Here is a 17,119-nt window from a genome sequence, read left to right on the forward strand (position 1 = left end):
TCGAAGATTAGTTGACCATGAGTTGAGAATCCGTATCAAGACTGTCTATTCTGTTCCATTGATCTATGTGTCTTTTTTGTGCCAATAACATGCTGTCTTAGTGATCATAGCTTTGTAATATAGCTTGGAATCAGGCAACATGAAGCCCCAAGATTAGTTTTTCCTTTTCAACATTTCCTTGACAATATGGGGTCTTTTCTCATTCCAAACAACTTTTAACACTGTTTGTGCCAGCACTTTGAAAAATGCCTGTGGATTTTTGATCAGGATGGCATTGAAAGTACAGATTGCTCTGGGCAGTAAAGACATTTTAACAATGTTTATTCTTCCAATACAGGAGCATGGAAGGTTTTCCCATCTTTTTGTGTCTTCTTCAATTTTTTTCATGAGTGTTCTCTAGTTCCTCCAATATAGATCCTTCACCTCTTTGGTTAGGTTTGTTCCCAGGTATCTTGAGGTTCTTGGTGCTCTAGTACATGGAATCGACTCCCTAATTTCCCTTTCTATATTTTCATTGTTAGTGTATAAGAAAGGAACTGATTTCTTTTCATTGATTTTGTATCCTGCCGCATTACTGAATTGCTGTAGGAGTTCTAATATTTTCGGTGTGGAGCCTTTTGGGTTTCCCATATAAAATATCATGTCATCTGTGAAGAGTGTTCGACTTATTCATCAATTCGAATACATTTTATTTCTTTTTGTTGTGTGATTGCTGTTGCTAGGATTACTACTATGATTTTGAACAACAGTGGCAAGAGTGGCCATCCTTGTCATCTTTCTGATCTCAGTGAGAAGGCTCTCAGGTTTTCCATAGGAGAATGATATTCACTGTGGGTTTTTCATAGACAGATTTTATGAAGTTGAGGAATGTTCCCTCTATTCCTATACTCTGAAGAGTTTTAATCACAGAAGGATGCTATATTTTGTCAAATGCTTTTTCTGCATCAATTGAGAGGACCATGTATTTCTTCTCTCTTCTCTTATTGATTTGTTCTATCACATTGATTGATTTGCAAATGTTGAACCAAGCTTGCATCCCAGGAGTAAATCCCACCTGGTCATGGTGGATAATCTCTTTAATGTATCGTTGGATCCTATTTGCCAGGATCTTGTTGAGAATCTTGGCATCCATATTCATCAGGGATATTGGTTCAAAATTCTCCTTTTTGATGGGGGCTTTACCTGTTTTGGGGATTAGGGTAATGCTGTCTACATAGAAAGAGTCTGGCAGTTTTCTTTCTGTTTCTATTTCTTGAAAAAATGTCAGGAGAATAGGTATTATTTCTTCCTTCAATGTTTGATAGACGTCCCCAGGGAACCTGTCAGGTCTGGACTCTTGTTTATTGTGAGGGTTGTAATCACTGCTTCATTCTCAGGAGACATTGATCTATTGAGGTTGTCATTTTCTTCCTGTTTCAGTCTTGGAATTTGTAGGAATGCATGCACTTCTATGTTGCTTAACTTACTGGCATACAGTTGTTGATAACAATTTCTGATGATTATTTCTATTTCCTTGGTGTTAGTCATGATCTCTCCCATTTCAGTTATGACTTTGTTCATTTGGGTCCTCTCTCTTTTCTTTTGGATCAGTCTGGCCAGTCGTTTATCGACCTTATTAATTGTTTCAAAGAACCAGCTTCTATTTTGTTGATGTGTTCTACTGTATATCTAGATTCTAACTCATTAATCTCTACTCTAATCTTAATTATTTTAGTTCTTGTGTGTGGTTTGGCTTAATTGGTTTTTGATTCCCCATTCTTTAAGGTGTAAGGAGAGTTTGTGTATTTGTGAATTTTGAATTTTTTTTGACTGAGGCTTGGATGACTATATATTTTCTTATCCCTTAGGACCGCCTTTGCCATATCCTGTAGGTTTTGGATGGATGAGTCTTCATTTTCATTGGTTTCCTTGAATTCTTTAAGTTCTTTTTTGATTTTCTGGTTGATTCAAACATTTTTGAGCAGGTTGGTCTTCAGCTTCCAAGTGTTTGAATTCCTTGAAACTTTTTCTTCTGGTTGAGCTCCAATGTCAAAGCATTGTGTTCTAAGAACATGCAGAGAATGATCTTGGTCTTTTGGTAGTGGTTCAGCACTGATATGCAACCCAGTATATGTTCTATACTTGGGAAAGTACCATGTGTGCTCATGAAGAATGAGTATTCTATTGTTTTAGGGTGGAATGTTTTGTATATATCTATGAGGTCCATCTGATCTAATGTATCATTCAAAGATCTTTTTTCTTTGTTGATTTTCTGCTTAGATGCTCTCTGTTGCTGGTAGTGGTGTGTTAAGATCCCCTACAATTAATGCATTCATATCAATATGATTCTTTATTTTGATTAACAGCTGGATTATGTAGTTGAGTGCTCCAATGCTAGGGGCATAAATACGTAACAATTATTAGATCTTATTGATGGAAAGACCCTTTAAGAACAATGTAGTGTCCTTTTGTATCTCTGAATACATCTTTAGCTTAAAATCTAATTCATTTGAAAAAGGAATCACTACCCTAGCTTTCTTTTGAGGCCTGTCACTTTCAATCTGGGTTTATCCTTAGGTTCTAAATATGTCTCTTATAGACAGCATATGGGTGGGTCTTGTCATTTTATCCAATCTGCAACCCTGTGCCATTTTATGGGTGCATTTAGGCCATTCACATTGAGAGTTATTATCGAGAGATAAGTTTTTATTGTCATGATGTTGCCTATGAAGTCCTTGTTTCTATAGATTGTCTCTGTAAATTTCTGTTCTATGTTACTCTTGAGTTCCTTTATAGAGCCCTCCTTAATATTTCATGTAGTTCTAGCTTTATGGTCACATATTCTTTTAAATCTGCCGGTCATGGAAGCTCTTTATCTCTCTATCCATTCTGAATGTCAGCCTTGCTGGCTAAAGTATTCTTGGCTGCATGTTCTTCTCATTTAGTGCCCTGAATGTGTCTTGCTAGCCCTTCTTAGCTTCCCAGGTTTCTGTGGAAAGGTCTGATGTTATTCTGATAGTCATTCCTCTGTACATAAGGAATCTCTTCCCCTAACTGTCCTTAACACATTCTCTCTGATTTTATGACTCATGATTTTCACAATTAATTGTCTGGAGATTATTCTAGATGCATTGATTTTTGGGGGTGTCCTTTCTGCCTCTAGAAAATGAACACTTGTTCCATTCCCCAGATTAGGGAAATGTTCATCCAGTGTTTTTTCAACTATATCTTCTAATCCTCTCTCTCTCTCCATCCCCTCAGAGATCCCAGTAATGCTGACATTGGAATGTTTCCGGCATCATTTATTTTCTAATTCTCTTTTCATGGCTTTTAAGGTGTTTTAGGTCTCCTCCTGATACTTCTTTTCTATCATCTTGTCTTCCAGATCATTAAATTGATCTTCTGCATCATTTACCCTAGCTGTTAGAGTATTGAGATTAGATTGGATCTCATTGATAGCATTTTTAAGTTCTGCTGGATCAACTCTTAATTCTGTCCTTAGCAATTCTGTTTTGCCACTAATGGTGTTCTCCAACCTAGCCATTGTCTGGATAATTTTTACCCTGAGTTTTATTTCCAACATATTGTTTATGTCCATATCCAATAGTTTTGTGGCAGAGGTCACAGTCTCTGAATTTCTCCTCTCTTGGGTGTTTGTCCTAGTCATTTTTGTGACAGATGGTTGAGGGGATGTATACTAGATATATCAAGCACAAACCAGTCAAGGTGCACCTTGGACAGTTTTGGAGCAATTGGAATTCCCCACCAAAAAGAAAGAAGAAAGAAAAAAAAGAGAGAGAAAAGGAGAAAAAAAGTGGGAAAAAAAAACGGCCAAAATGAGCCCCCAAAGTAAGATTTATAAGGTACATAAACCAAAAACCAACAAGAAGACCAGGAAAAGTAGAAGAAAAGAAAAAAAAAAAGCCAAAATGAGCTCCAAGAATAAGATTTATATAGTACATAAACAGCAACAAATACACATTAACCCTGACAGAATAAGATTGGAAGGTGTTTATAAACTTTTGATGTGGGCAAGGAAGGTTATTTCAGTTCATCCAGAGTGCATCTTGTTATGTTTGTTAAAGGACTCAATGTTCCAGAGATACAGGAAAATTAAAACTGGTTTATATATAGGGGTAGTATTAAATAGGGGGGGGGGGAAACTAACTTGAAGCTTATATCTTATTTATATGTATATATCTATATCTATATCTATATCGATATATTAAAAAAAAGAAACACAGGTTTATGCATGAAAAAAGTTCAATTTAAAAAGTTATGTAATGTGTTGTAATAAACATCTAGTTGTAGTGCTAAGTAAGTTAAAAAAATAACAGAATAAAAATGAGAACAAATTAGTTTAAAAGATGGGTTTATGAAATATACTGTTTTTTGGGAGTAATGGGGCTTAAAATATTGTTTTCCCCCTATTGTTGGGGTTTTACAATTTTATAGAGATCCTGAGGTTATTGTCCTCTTGTTCTTTTCAGTTTGTCTTCTGGGGGCAGGGCCTGTGCATTGTTCTTCAGTCAGTCTTGCCTGGGCTGAGTTGCACTGCCACCTATGAAGGGGCTGGACTCTGTGGAAACAGGCTTTTCAGGCTTTTTCCTCTCTGGAGGCTTTTGTTCTTTCAGTGCTTTTTGTGGCTTTTTGGAGGGTTAGTGCAAAGCAAACTGTCCACACCCAAAGAGAAGTCTCAGTCTATTCCCCTCTGGATTGTTCAGAATACTCAGACTTCCCCTCTGCAAACTCCATTGAACACTGCAAACTGCCACAGGCATTGTCTGCTCCCACCTACCACCTCGGTGGTCATCCTGAGGCCCACACTTGTCTCTGCACCTCCGTGCCCTAAAATGGTGAGCAATATTGGTCCAGCTAATCCTGATTCTGGTGACTGCTGTTGCCAACTGTCTGGAGTCCCTGCCCATCCTGGGTGCACTCAGACCCAGTGGTACTGCAGGTCATGGAAGGCTGTGGGCCCAGGGACCTCAGGCAGGAGCTTGTATGAGGCTCTCTCAGTGTGGGCTGCGGTGTTCTTAGCCCCATTGGTGGTCAAGCATTGGAAAGCTTCAGTCTCAGGGATCACTGACAGGAGCCCCTGTTGGGATCTCTCAGGCTTGGGCAGGTGCAAGCTGTGACCACCCTCGAACCATGGGCTTAGGTCCATGCCTGTGTCCGCCCAATTCTACCAATTGTTCTTCAAGACCCTTTGTTCTTTTTGTGTGGTTTTAATCAGACTCCAAGTTAATGCTGGTTTGTGAGCACAGGACACTTTCATATTGTTTTATTACTTCCCAATGTGTTGCTTCTGGTGGCTCCCTCCCCTTTTGTTTATCCTGTGATATCAATCCGAATACTCCCACTCTGCTTTATCCCTCCACTGATGATCTTCTGCCCCCATAGAAATCCAGAAGTGTATCGTCTTACATCTCAGGGCAATTTCATGGTGTTCAGAGTATTCTAGTAGATATTTAGCTCACTTTAGGGGACAGGAAGAAACAGGGTCTCTTTCTTCTCTGCCATCTTCCCAGAGTGCCCCCCCCCACCTTTTTAAAATGAAATAACCAGAAGGTCCCCTTTTCATGACTTTACTTGATGAGGAAAAAAGAAAAATTATGTATTTTCAAGAATATTCTTCTCAGCATCACAGTCCTTCTCACTTTAAACTTGCTCTACTCAAAGCATGACACGTTAACAATGAGTTAGCGGGCACAAAATGCTGTTCAATTGATGGAGCTGAATCACAGCTCAACTTGAAATAGTAATTTGGCTACTGAGGCTTTAGTATGATCTTGTGTTTTTTAGATTTGAATTTTATATACCAGAAAAGGGTGAAGTATCATTAGTAAAGATTGGGTGAGGCTCACATGTATAATGTTTCTTTCATTCTATACAATGAATATATTTCTTTCCATTAGTAAAGCTGTTCAGCAAACATTATTGCAGTCCTAGTGAATGCCAGGCTGGAAGGGATGCAAGATGAACTACTATCCCAATGAGGATCATTACCATAATGCAAATAGACTTTTCCTAATCACTCAGGGCTCCTTATGATGCAGTATCATTCAGGCATGGTGTCCCAGTGGAGCCCCATTGGTGTAGACACCAATTTAGACATTGTGGGCAGCCAACTGAAAGTGTCCTAGCCCACGGTGATCCAGAAACTCAGTAGATTCAGTCCCATCCTGGAATAAACATCACAGACCAAGGTTACAGAAGGCTCGTAAGAAGTAGCCAGTTTATACTGTTGTCTGTAATTCACAAGCAATTTTTAAGCAGTGGGAAATAAACACTTAACAAGAACTGTGAAGAGCTTTCTATATACAAGTTTTGATTTCTGAAGTAAATCTTTGTCTTCTTGGAACATTGGGGGAACAAAAAAGAACCCACATGACTAAAATGGTCAAACTCAGTTTAAGGCTCCAAGTCACTAAACAAAGACTTAATACCTAACCCAAGTACAGTTTCAACCCTCCAGATGAGTAACATTTACCCAATCAACATGGGCATTTCCTGATCAGCCCCAGAAAGATTCCTGATGGATTTCCTCTTTCCCTTTGGGAAGGTGACCTTGCCTAAAACAATGGATTCTTTGCAAAGAATTTTCTTTTTCTGCTCCATGTCTATTGTTAAAAAGGTTTCTTTTCCTCTAACCCTTTTGAGTTCCCCTCTACTTCCTAGATGGGATGCTGAGTGATTCATTAATACATTGATTAATAACGCTATTAGATCTTTAACATTTACTTAGTTACAATTTTTGTTCTTTAACAGGCTTGATGGCTGTGACAGAATCTGAAATGGACTCCCAGGGACATTCAGAAACAAAGGAAAACACAGAGGTGGTGACCGTTAGTCCTTTGAATTCAGGATATTTCTCACCTGATCCAATGGCTGTGGGTGAGTTCTTGGCTCATGCTTGACTCTCTTTTTGTTTAAACTCCTACTGTAATTGATTTTGCTTTACAGGGCAGGCCAGCTTGGGCTGGCAGAGTGTTATGCTAGTGTTAAGTCGAGGTAGCATGTTTTTTTTTTTTTTTTCAGCTCTCTTGAGCTAGTAGATGTGCCCAGAAGCCAACTGACCTGGCACACAACCAAGCCCCTAAACTTTCAGACCGAGTTCCCCAGGTGGAACCCTCAGGAATTGTCTAGGAGAATTGGTGTTGCATGAGAGTCTTCTTTGGCCAGAGGTCAGTAACATCTCTAACTGGCCATACACTAATGTGTGCATAATTTTTAGTCTTTGGTGTAGACCATGAGTTGTGGGGCAGAGGGAGAGGGAAACGTCTGCAGTGTCTCATGCTCAAGCCTGTCATCATCAGGTTACAGAAACCTTCTCAAAACACAATTAAAGGGTCCTCTCAGTCACAGGATGCAGCCCTGTGATTAGGTATGTAAGACCCAACATTGGAGGAAGATAGCCCTGGACATTTCCAGTAGAAGAGGAACATTACCAAGTGTTCCTGCTATAAAACTAATAGTTGAACCTTGTATGCATTCCACAGCTACAGAAATCTCCACCTGACACGTAGTCCTGCCCAGACACTGGTGTTTCTGAATCATATTGAGGGAAAGAGAAGTAGCTGACATCCAAATAGAATGCTTTCATCTAGACAGGGATTCAGAGCTTCATACTTTAACTATATATGAAATCCTTTCTCCCTCTTTTCTTTTTCTTTACTCTGTCAATGGCCTGTATCTCCCAGGTCAATGAGAAGGGGCCTAATCTCTGGAATTAGAGCTACCTAGCAGAAAATATAACCCTTTTCCTAATTTCTCTCAAGGTCAATAAGACATCTCATTGGTTGATTACCATAGAATTCTATTGGGAGTTAGTTAAGAATTATGAAGAAGCCACCAGGACTCACTCCTTTGGCTGGCCCTACTTCCTCGGTGAGGGATAATTATAAAGAAGTATGATCAAGACCTTTCCCTTCATTCTTGAAGTTGTTGCTGAAGTCCTCCTAAAGCAACAGGTAACCTCCCCCCAAAAACAAGAAACAAAGAAATCCCTTTGACTCTGACCAAAGCAGTTCTTGAAAATAAAATAGCCCTTGATTATGATTCTGCTGAGCAAGACTGGATCTTTGCTGTAGGCAACACCATGTTCTATACCAAGTTGAACACTATTGGGAAAATTAAAACCCAATAACAGCATGTCATGGTGCAAGCCATGTGGCTTAACAGAGTTTCTTCTGTAATAGTGTCTTTCTTACATATTTGATTTTAATTGCTTTGAGAATTGGGGACTATGGCAAACATGAGGAATTATCCTGTTTAGAGGCATCATAATAATCTGCCTGGTGTGTTATGCCCTCTCAAAAGCTTTCATGCAAATTCAAAGCCAGTAATCTCCAAGCAAATTACCAAAGACTAGAACATTACAACGAATGAAGAGAATGACCAACTCAAAAATTGTAAAGCTGAAGTGACTATCACAACTATCACAAGGGTTAAGTAAAAAGGTTAAGACCTGTTAATATCACCCAGAGGAACAACAATTACTGTGAGAATGTCAGAGCAGGTGCTGAGAGTGGTGTTAATGCCTTCAATTTAGAACCCATCTCTCAGTTCAGCTGAGAGTCTGATCAAAAGGCAGAGTTGTTATAAAGGAAAACCACAGGCTCAAAATGTACTCAGTTAGCTTAAGGCCACAAGTCATTAAAGTCTTCATACCTACCCAGCTGCAGAGTCAACACCCAGAAGTGCAGCGTATAGTGAGTGGACATGGGAACATCCTGGTCAGCACTAGGAATTAGATTGTCGTCCATTCCCCACAGGAGGATGACCTTGCCTCAGCCAATAGTTTCCTTGCTGATAATTTCTTTCTCACTCCCTATCTTGAAAAACCTCTTTCCTATTGGCCTTTGAAGCTCCTCTCTACTTCCTGGATAGGATGATGCCTGACTCATGAATAGGTTTATATATACAGCTAGTTAAATCTTTAAGATTACTCAGTTTTTAATTTTTGCTATTTCCCAGATTCCTAGCTTGTCCAATGACCAAATTCATGTTAAGCATTTACTTTTACCTGACCTATGATGAAGATCTAATGAAATTATGCCAGTGAAAATGCTTGTTGAAAACACAACATGGATGAGTTTATTCCTATATTCATTGTATTTATTTATATATTTTCCTAAAACTAACTTAAGTGAGATTATAAATCAGCCCTAAATTTTTTATTTCTATAGCTAACAGAAAGGAAGTAAATGAGCAAGGCATAAATTTAATGTAACCCCTTGGCTGAAGTATCCTGTTAGGTTCTGATTTCTCTAGTTTGCAGAGAAAAGTAAAAAGTATAGTAAGTTTCATGGTAAGAATTATAGTAAGGGAGAAGTTCCTGTGTATAAGTGTTTTACGTAGCATTTGTGAAAGGAATGTCTCCAAGTCCTTCTCATAACAAAAAAAGTAACAAAAACATTTCTGTTAATGCAATTCTATAGGAGATTTCTAATATTGGTTCATGGAATTTCTTTTTTTCTTTTTTTTTTTTTTTTAAGATTTTATCTATGTATTTGAGAGAGAGAGAGAAGCAGATTCCCTGCTGAGCAGGGAGCCTGATATGGTACTAGATCCCAGGACCCAGGTATCAGGACTTGAGCCAAAGGCAGATGCCCAACTGACTTGTATATATGTATATAGATACATAAAAGCTCACAATGATTAAGTGACTCTCAAGAGAGATAAAACTCATCTTGTCCTCATTTTTTTTTAAAGATTTTATTTATTTATTTGCAAAGATCACAAGTAGGCAGAGAGATAGGCAGAGGAAGCAGCGTCCCTGTTGAGCAGAGAGCCCCATGCGGGGCTCGATCCAGGACCATGGGATCATGACCTGAGACGAAGGCAGAGGCTTTAACCCACTGAGCCAGCCCCTTGTCCTTGTTTTTGACCAGCCTTGAGAAAGAGCACCTAGAACACACATACAGGTTTGTTTGTTTTTTTAATTTATTCTTTATTTATTTTCAGCATAGCAGTATTCATTGTTTTTGTACCACACCCAGTGCTCCATGCAATCCGTGCCCTCTCTAATACCCACCACCTGGTTCCCCCAACCTCCCACCCCTCCACCACTTAAAACCCCTCAGATTGTTTTTCAGAGTCCATAGTCTCTCATGATTCACCTCCCCTTCCAATTTCCCCCAACTCCCTTCTCCTAATTCCCCATGCCCACCATGCTGTTTGTTATGGTCCACAAATAAGTGAAACCATATGATAATTGACTCTCTCTGCTTGACTCATTTCACTCAGCATAATCTCTTCCACTCGCATCCATGTTGCTCCAAAAGTAGGGTATTCATCCTTTCTGATGCAGGCATAATACTCCATAGTGTATATGGAACACATCTTCCTTATCCATTCCTCCGTTGAAGGGCATCTTGGTTCTTTCAACAGTTTGGAAAGCATGGCCATTGCTGCTATAAACATTGTGGTACAGATGGCCCTTCTTTTCACTCCATCTGTATCTTTGGGGTAAATTCCCAGTAATGCAATTGCAGGGTCATAGGGAAGTTCTATTTTTAATTTCTTGAGGAATCTCCACACTGTGAACCTTTAACACAGTGTCTGGCACAGTAATAATTATTTAATAAGTATTAGCTTTCATTCATAGTGTTGTCATGTCTGCAAATATCACCACTCCAGAAAATCATGTGCGGTATCTGGGGATACTGAAGCTTGTGTGATTTGAAAGGTAGGACTGCTTTCTTTTGCTTAGATGGGAAATTGACCTAAACCAGACTCCTTCCAACATGTAAGATTCTGCTGTGATTCTAGGATTGGAGGGACTCATCTTGGTAACAACACTTCAAGTCAACAGTGGGTGCTGAGGACTGTACAGCAGCCAGTTTCTGGTTATTTTTCCATTCAACATGTTTTCATACGACACCTACTTTGCAGTAGGCACTGTGCTAGGAGCTATGAGCAGAGAAGGAAAACAAGATAGTCTTAGGCAGTTACCCTCCAGCTGTGGGGGAAAAAAGAAAGAAATGCATAATTTATGAAGTTTAACATCTTCATGTACAGAAATACAATTTTGAATTGATTTACTGAATTACACAGTCTCAGAACAATCAATTCTGGAATTGTGGGGCTCATATTAGTAAAGGCTCTCCTCTCTGCTTACTAATTGTTATCTATCATCTACCTATCTATCATCTAAATATCTATCATCTTTCTATCCACAACACAGACACACATCTACCTATCTATCATCTAAATATCTATCATCTTTCTATCCACAACACAGACACACATCAAATAATGGATTTGAACAATTGAATAATACTTGCACTCATTTCTTTCAGAGCTTGCTGCTATTAACTCCACAAAATTTTCTCTGAATGATGAAAATGGTAAGATTTTGTCTATGTTTGCCTTTATGTTCTGCTGTAGCATTTTCTCCTCCTCATCAACATCACCATTGAACTGCCCTGGCTTCAGGGTAAAACCTCAGAATGGCTGGATCTTTAAAAATAGACTGATATTTTAAGACAATCCATCATCTCTTAGGAATCATCATCACACAGTAAATGCTGCTTTGGGTGTGAGAAGACTGTAAGTTAGGGGTGCAGTGATGTGCTCTGAATTCTTTCAACAATGAAATTCATTCACTTCTGTGACCTTTGTTACTACTGACTGAGGAAAACAAGATATCAATTGCTTCTAGATTTTTTTTTCAGATTGCTTGTAGATTTAAAAAAAAAAAAAGAATTGTTCCTGCTGGAAGTTAATAACATGAACTGACACTGAGAGCTTCTCGTACAGAAGATGTGCTGCACTGTGAGTGCATTTTGTTTAATTCTCCTAATACTCACTGTGAAGGATTTTATTCCCATTTTACACAGGAGGACAATGAGCTAAATTTATTTGTCTCCATACCACACAGCAAGATCTAGGGCTTCATCCCAGACCATCTGAATCAAGAATTCATATACTATCTTAGTTTTTATTCTTCCTCTAATCCCCTAAGCCGAGGTCCTGAGACAGGTGTACACATGGGGAGGGGGTGTGAATGCAGGCCTTCTGGTGCCACAGAGTGGACTTAAACGCCACTCTTTTAATTATCAGTTGCATGATTATGGCTAAACTATTTACATTTTCTGAACACACCAAAAATGACATAAATAACACCTAACTCAGTCATAGAAGATATGAAGTGACATATGTGAAATGTCCAGCATAGGTATCTCACTTAGCTGCTACATCGTCAGTACTAGCTCCTGGCGTTTTCTCCCCACATATGAACAAAGGTAATGATGAAGAGCATTGGTTCTAGCCCTGCTGATCCAACCTCCGTGTCCAATATCAAGGGACTTGTGGGCTCTAATCATCATCATCACCTTCTTCATTATCATCATCCTAATTTATAGTTTTGCTTAATCATTTTGATGTCTTTGTTATTTTTTGCGTGTGAATATGCAGAATTATAGAGTAGCTGAGAAAGTGTTCCTAGATGCCCTGTTGCTAGGATTGAAATCTGGCTTCTGGTACTTACTAGTTGCATGAAATCAGCCCTCCTTTTTTTTTTTTTTTATTATTTTATTTATTTATTTGACAGAGACACAATGAGAGAGGGAACACAGCAGAGGGAGAGGGAGAAGGAGAAGCAGGCTCTCCAGAGAGCAGGGATCCCAATGCGGGGCTCAATCCCAGGACTCTGGGATCATGACCTGGGCTCAAGGCAGACACCTAATGACTGAGCCACCCATGTGCCCCGAAATCAGCCCTTCTCTGTCTTCAGTTTATTTGTAAAATGGGAGTGAAAATAATAATAATAATAATCTCATAGGTTATTGAAAAATTAAATAAGGTTTAAGCTTTGCATACAAAGTTGCCAAAATAAGTAACAGCTAGTTTGTACTTAATGGATATTGCCTCTTATTCTTGAGTCAGATTTATAGGACCCAAACACAATTTTGATATGTTACAAAGTCCAGATACTGTATCTGTTTTAAACTAATTGCTATCAATGAAATTTCTACAGAACGTATATTGCCTCTCATTCTTATTTCACAACATGGTAGGGAAGAAGGAATGTTAAAAGCTATTTATCACCAATGCCTTTTTCCCTTTGGATTCATTCATTAAAACACAACCTTACTTTTTATTACTTTGGAAAATTCTAGGTGAATTTAATAGATGTTTGAGTGACTTGACCAGCAAACTGTGTCTGAGTTGTCTTGGGGACGGTGGTGGTGGAGATGGTGATGTAAGTGTTTATTCTCCAGTTGGGCTGGTGGGAGTGTGTCACTTTAACCTAAGTCATCAGAAGTGTATACAGTCACCCTTCGCCCATTAAGAAGTCCTAGCCTTTCAAAACAACGCGTGAAATTAATGAAATGCTTCTTTTAGACACCCTGCAGCTGCAACTTGGAAACACATCTGCCTACTATACCTACCTCCTCCTCCTCCTGAAGAGCCTGGTCTACTCCATCATCATCGTCATCTGTCTGCTTGGGAGACCAGCACTCAGTGGCAGTGGGAAGAGTTCCTAACACATGGTGGCACAAGGTGTCACTTCTAGCCATTGGCTAGTTTCTCTAAAAGTGTCTGCTGAGGATCTAGTGAGCCTTCTTTCTGAGATTGGGTTATTTCAGTTCACATGTGTCTTTTTCTTGTGTCGTTTCTGAGAACAGGCTTACAAACCCCTGGGCAAACAGAAGCTTTCACTGTGCAGCTAGAACAAATTCCGCCATGACTCCTGGGTGGGGCCAGGGGTCATCCACAGAGTCTTCTGCACCACCCCCTCATTGTTGTCCACCAGCTCCCAGCCACCCAGTCCCCATGCCTCTGGGTACAACCACCATACACCTTACAACTGCATTCCTTGAACTCTTTAACCAGATAACTGCCTTGAAGTCTTTATTTTATATACCTGGAAGCAAACATGCCTGTTACCTGACATTTGTGTGTTTTTTATAATAGTTACAATAAAAGCAATCAAGTCTTCTTTGGCCTCTGTGTAATTTATTTGGTGCTAACTGAGAGTCCAAACTGAAGGACAGCATGACAACTGATATTTCCAATACAGCATCACTTGTAATAAGTGATCAATTCCACATTTCTAATTCTTTCTCTAAGATAGTCCTTATGATGCTTTCTTTGGACCACTGATTCTAGGTGAGCCACAGGCAGTGAAGGTTTCCAGGTTATTTCTCCTGCAAAGTTTAGCAGATTCAGACTCATTTGGTTTACACTCTGGTGGTGACACTATAACATGTCACAATACTGGTGGCTGTGTTCAGACATGTTCCAGTGTGTCACAGGGACCATGTTTCCTGATGTCACAAGAACCCTAAGAGACTGCACTAACACTGAAAAGGTAGAATGGCAGAGGGGTTAGCTGCTTGACTTCTAAACTCCATGTTCTTGGGCTTAAATCTTGGTTCTACAGCTATTGAACTCTCTGTGACATAATTTTCTCACTTGTCAAATGGAGTTAAAGTGACCCATCCCTTAGAGTTCTGTGGATAAAATGAGTTAACTTTCCTGGGTACCCATGAGTGCTCAACAACATTAGCCTCCACTATTGAGAGATCTAAGTTAGAAGTAAGAGAAACACACATGTACACATGCAAACACTAACAATTAGGGCACTCATTAATATGTGTGTGTGTATTTCTATACACATGGATGTAAAAAAAATATTCAGTGTGTGTCAAGTTGTGAAAAAGGTAGTGGTGGTTTATTTTTCTATTTTTGTTAACAAATCCACTTAATGTAGGAACTTTAATATATTAGAATTTAAACAATATCTCATTTAAAATTGGGAAGGATTTTTTCTTAATTTATAATCAGGTTCAGTTCTTAGGAAACAGGTGCTTTTGGAAACCATGTAGAGGTTCCCATGTGGAAACAACATAAAGCCCACAAGATACAAAAAGAGGAAATTTAATTTTGATTTACTCCTTGTCAAAAATTTCTTCAGACCTCTTAGGACACATGTCTGGGCCCTTACTCAGACATGTGGAATTAATTCTGCTTGTGGAAAGCATGGAGGCACAGAGAGGAAACTAGCAAATTACTTAAGCCGTGTGAGCTAATGTCACTGCTGGGGGTCCTAGGCACTGTGTCCTGTGGCTCAACTCTCTAGCACTTTTCTTCCCCAACTGGACCTGGGCTGCCCTGGACTGCGAGGTGCAAAGAGGTGGTGGTCCTGGAAGCAGTGTGGGTGGAAGGAGGGCGCTATGTTCTCCTTCAAATGTGGTTGATTCCTGGAAGTGCTTGAAGTCAAGCTGGCCCTGCTGGTTGGGGCTCTGCAACCACTGGCTCTGGTGCTGAAAGATGAAATAAGAACAGTTAAACCACAGCCAACTTTGCTCCTTTCCAAAAGGCCACAGCTAATGGAAAGAAAAGATCCACCTGCACACAAGCTTCTGCTCTCAAATATACTCTTTGGCTGTGGTTGAGGGTCCCTCTATTTATACCAAGTTCATTCTTGTAGCTGCTATGTGAGTTAGGATTGTAAGCCCAGGGCTGCTGAGTTGCTGCACACTCAGTCCACACTGATGACACTGTTCTGAAGGAAATAGCAGAGATTTCTTGTAGCACTAGGTGATCCCCAACATTCCATCAGGATCTGTGCTTTTCCATGGCAGGTGATTTACTGAGGCTCAGACTTTTGGTCTCATTTTGTCTGTGTAGGCAGGGTGACATGAGACCCATGCCCACTAGGTTACTAGCACAGGGTGTCTGTAGACGACACAACAGCAGGTGCTTCTTTCCTCACAAGAACACATGGACATATGGAGGCTCTGAGTTCAACTGTGTCACTGAATTTCACAGACTGAGTCATGCCAGTTCCCTACAGGGATAAGTGACTGCAGAGCCAGGCTGAGCAATCCTCAGAACTTGCACAACAGATAAGTGTGTTTGAGGGGGGGTGCGGAGCAGAGGAGTGCTGTTCAGTGATATGAGCTTAAAAAATAAGTGTCCACACCCACATGTCACCCAAGCATGGAACAGAGATTGTGCCCAATCCCAGGATCCACTCTGTTCAGGCTTTGGGGAAACAAAGCTCTACTGCAGACATCACTGCTTCAGCTTTTACATTCTCAAATCACAAAGCATATTCTCACCAATTCTGGAGATTTGGGTCCCAACGCCAGAATGTACATACCGTTCTCGTCCCCTTGTCCACCTTACAAAACTCTTTTTGGTTAATCCTCAGACTCACACACCCCTCCTGGTGGCACTTCTGTCATTTGGTCTATTCTCAGAACAGCACAGATGGAGCTTACCTGACCTGCGCAAATACACACATTTGTGTCATTACATCCAGCAATTTTTTATTCATGAAATAGCTCTGACAAAATAATACTTGTTTTCTATCATGCATATTTTTCTCTAAAACCAGAAAAAGTAAAAAATTCTAAGAATAGAAGAAAAGTTAAATAATTATTATATTTCCATGAAATATGTTGTAGTAAAATTTATATTTATGTGTTAGGCAACAATTCTCTAAATACTCATGCTATCAAGCAAAAGCAAATATGTAATGAAAAACCTGTATATCCCATAAGACCATATTTATAAAAATAAAAACCTATACATATATCTGTGTGTTTTGCAAATCAGAAAAAGAAAATAACCAGGTGATTTCAATCATTTCTGGGACTTCTAAAATCTCTACAGCAAAATATTTTATTACTTTTATATGAGAATTTAAAACACAATATGAATAATATCGGTGTTATGACCACAAGTTAAAGGCCTGTATTACTGTCACAATCACGGAAGTGTCATAACAAACGTAGCCTCGGGAAGACCAGGGTAGCAGGTGAGGGATAGAGCCGATTCACATGAAGGAAGCAGTCTGTCTCACAATTGCTTTAATCTTCTCAGATAATATACCCCAAATAGGATATTTTCTTTTCCTGAGAGTGTCTGCTGCATTATAGCCAAGAACCTATATGGTACAGGTAAATAAATACCAGAGAACCTTAAGAAAAGATGTGTTCCACATCTTAACCTCATAAATGTCCTATAGTTCAGGAGAAGTTTGTCATAAAATACACAGACAAGTTATTGCTGTTGGGAGGCTTCACTTTCCAGCCTATTAAACTGCTGTAGAGACACTGGGGCAGATTACATGCCTTCTCACCTGGAAAGGAGTCGAGGAGATGGTCACACCATGTCT

General features: G+C 39.5%; 1 protein-coding gene across 1 annotated transcript in view; it reads left to right on the forward strand.

The window, feature by feature from the left end:
- The window catches only part of LOC131829219 (immunoglobulin lambda-1 light chain-like), a 58,819-nt gene extending 44,890 nt beyond the window's left edge, over window positions 1-13,929 (forward strand). The window contains exons 6-9 of the mRNA XM_059170753.1: window positions 6,751-6,876; window positions 11,286-11,333; window positions 13,107-13,189; window positions 13,333-13,929. Coding sequence (XP_059026736.1) covers window positions 6,751-6,876; window positions 11,286-11,333; window positions 13,107-13,189; window positions 13,333-13,395 — 320 coding nt within the window. The 3' untranslated portion in view covers window positions 13,396-13,929. The remainder of the gene's footprint in view (window positions 1-6,750; window positions 6,877-11,285; window positions 11,334-13,106; window positions 13,190-13,332) is intronic.
- The last annotated feature ends 3,190 nt before the right edge of the window (window positions 13,930-17,119 follow it).

This window comes from Mustela lutreola, chromosome 4, assembly GCF_030435805.1.
Source record: "Mustela lutreola isolate mMusLut2 chromosome 4, mMusLut2.pri, whole genome shotgun sequence".
Classification (NCBI taxonomy): Eukaryota; Metazoa; Chordata; class Mammalia; order Carnivora; family Mustelidae; genus Mustela; species Mustela lutreola.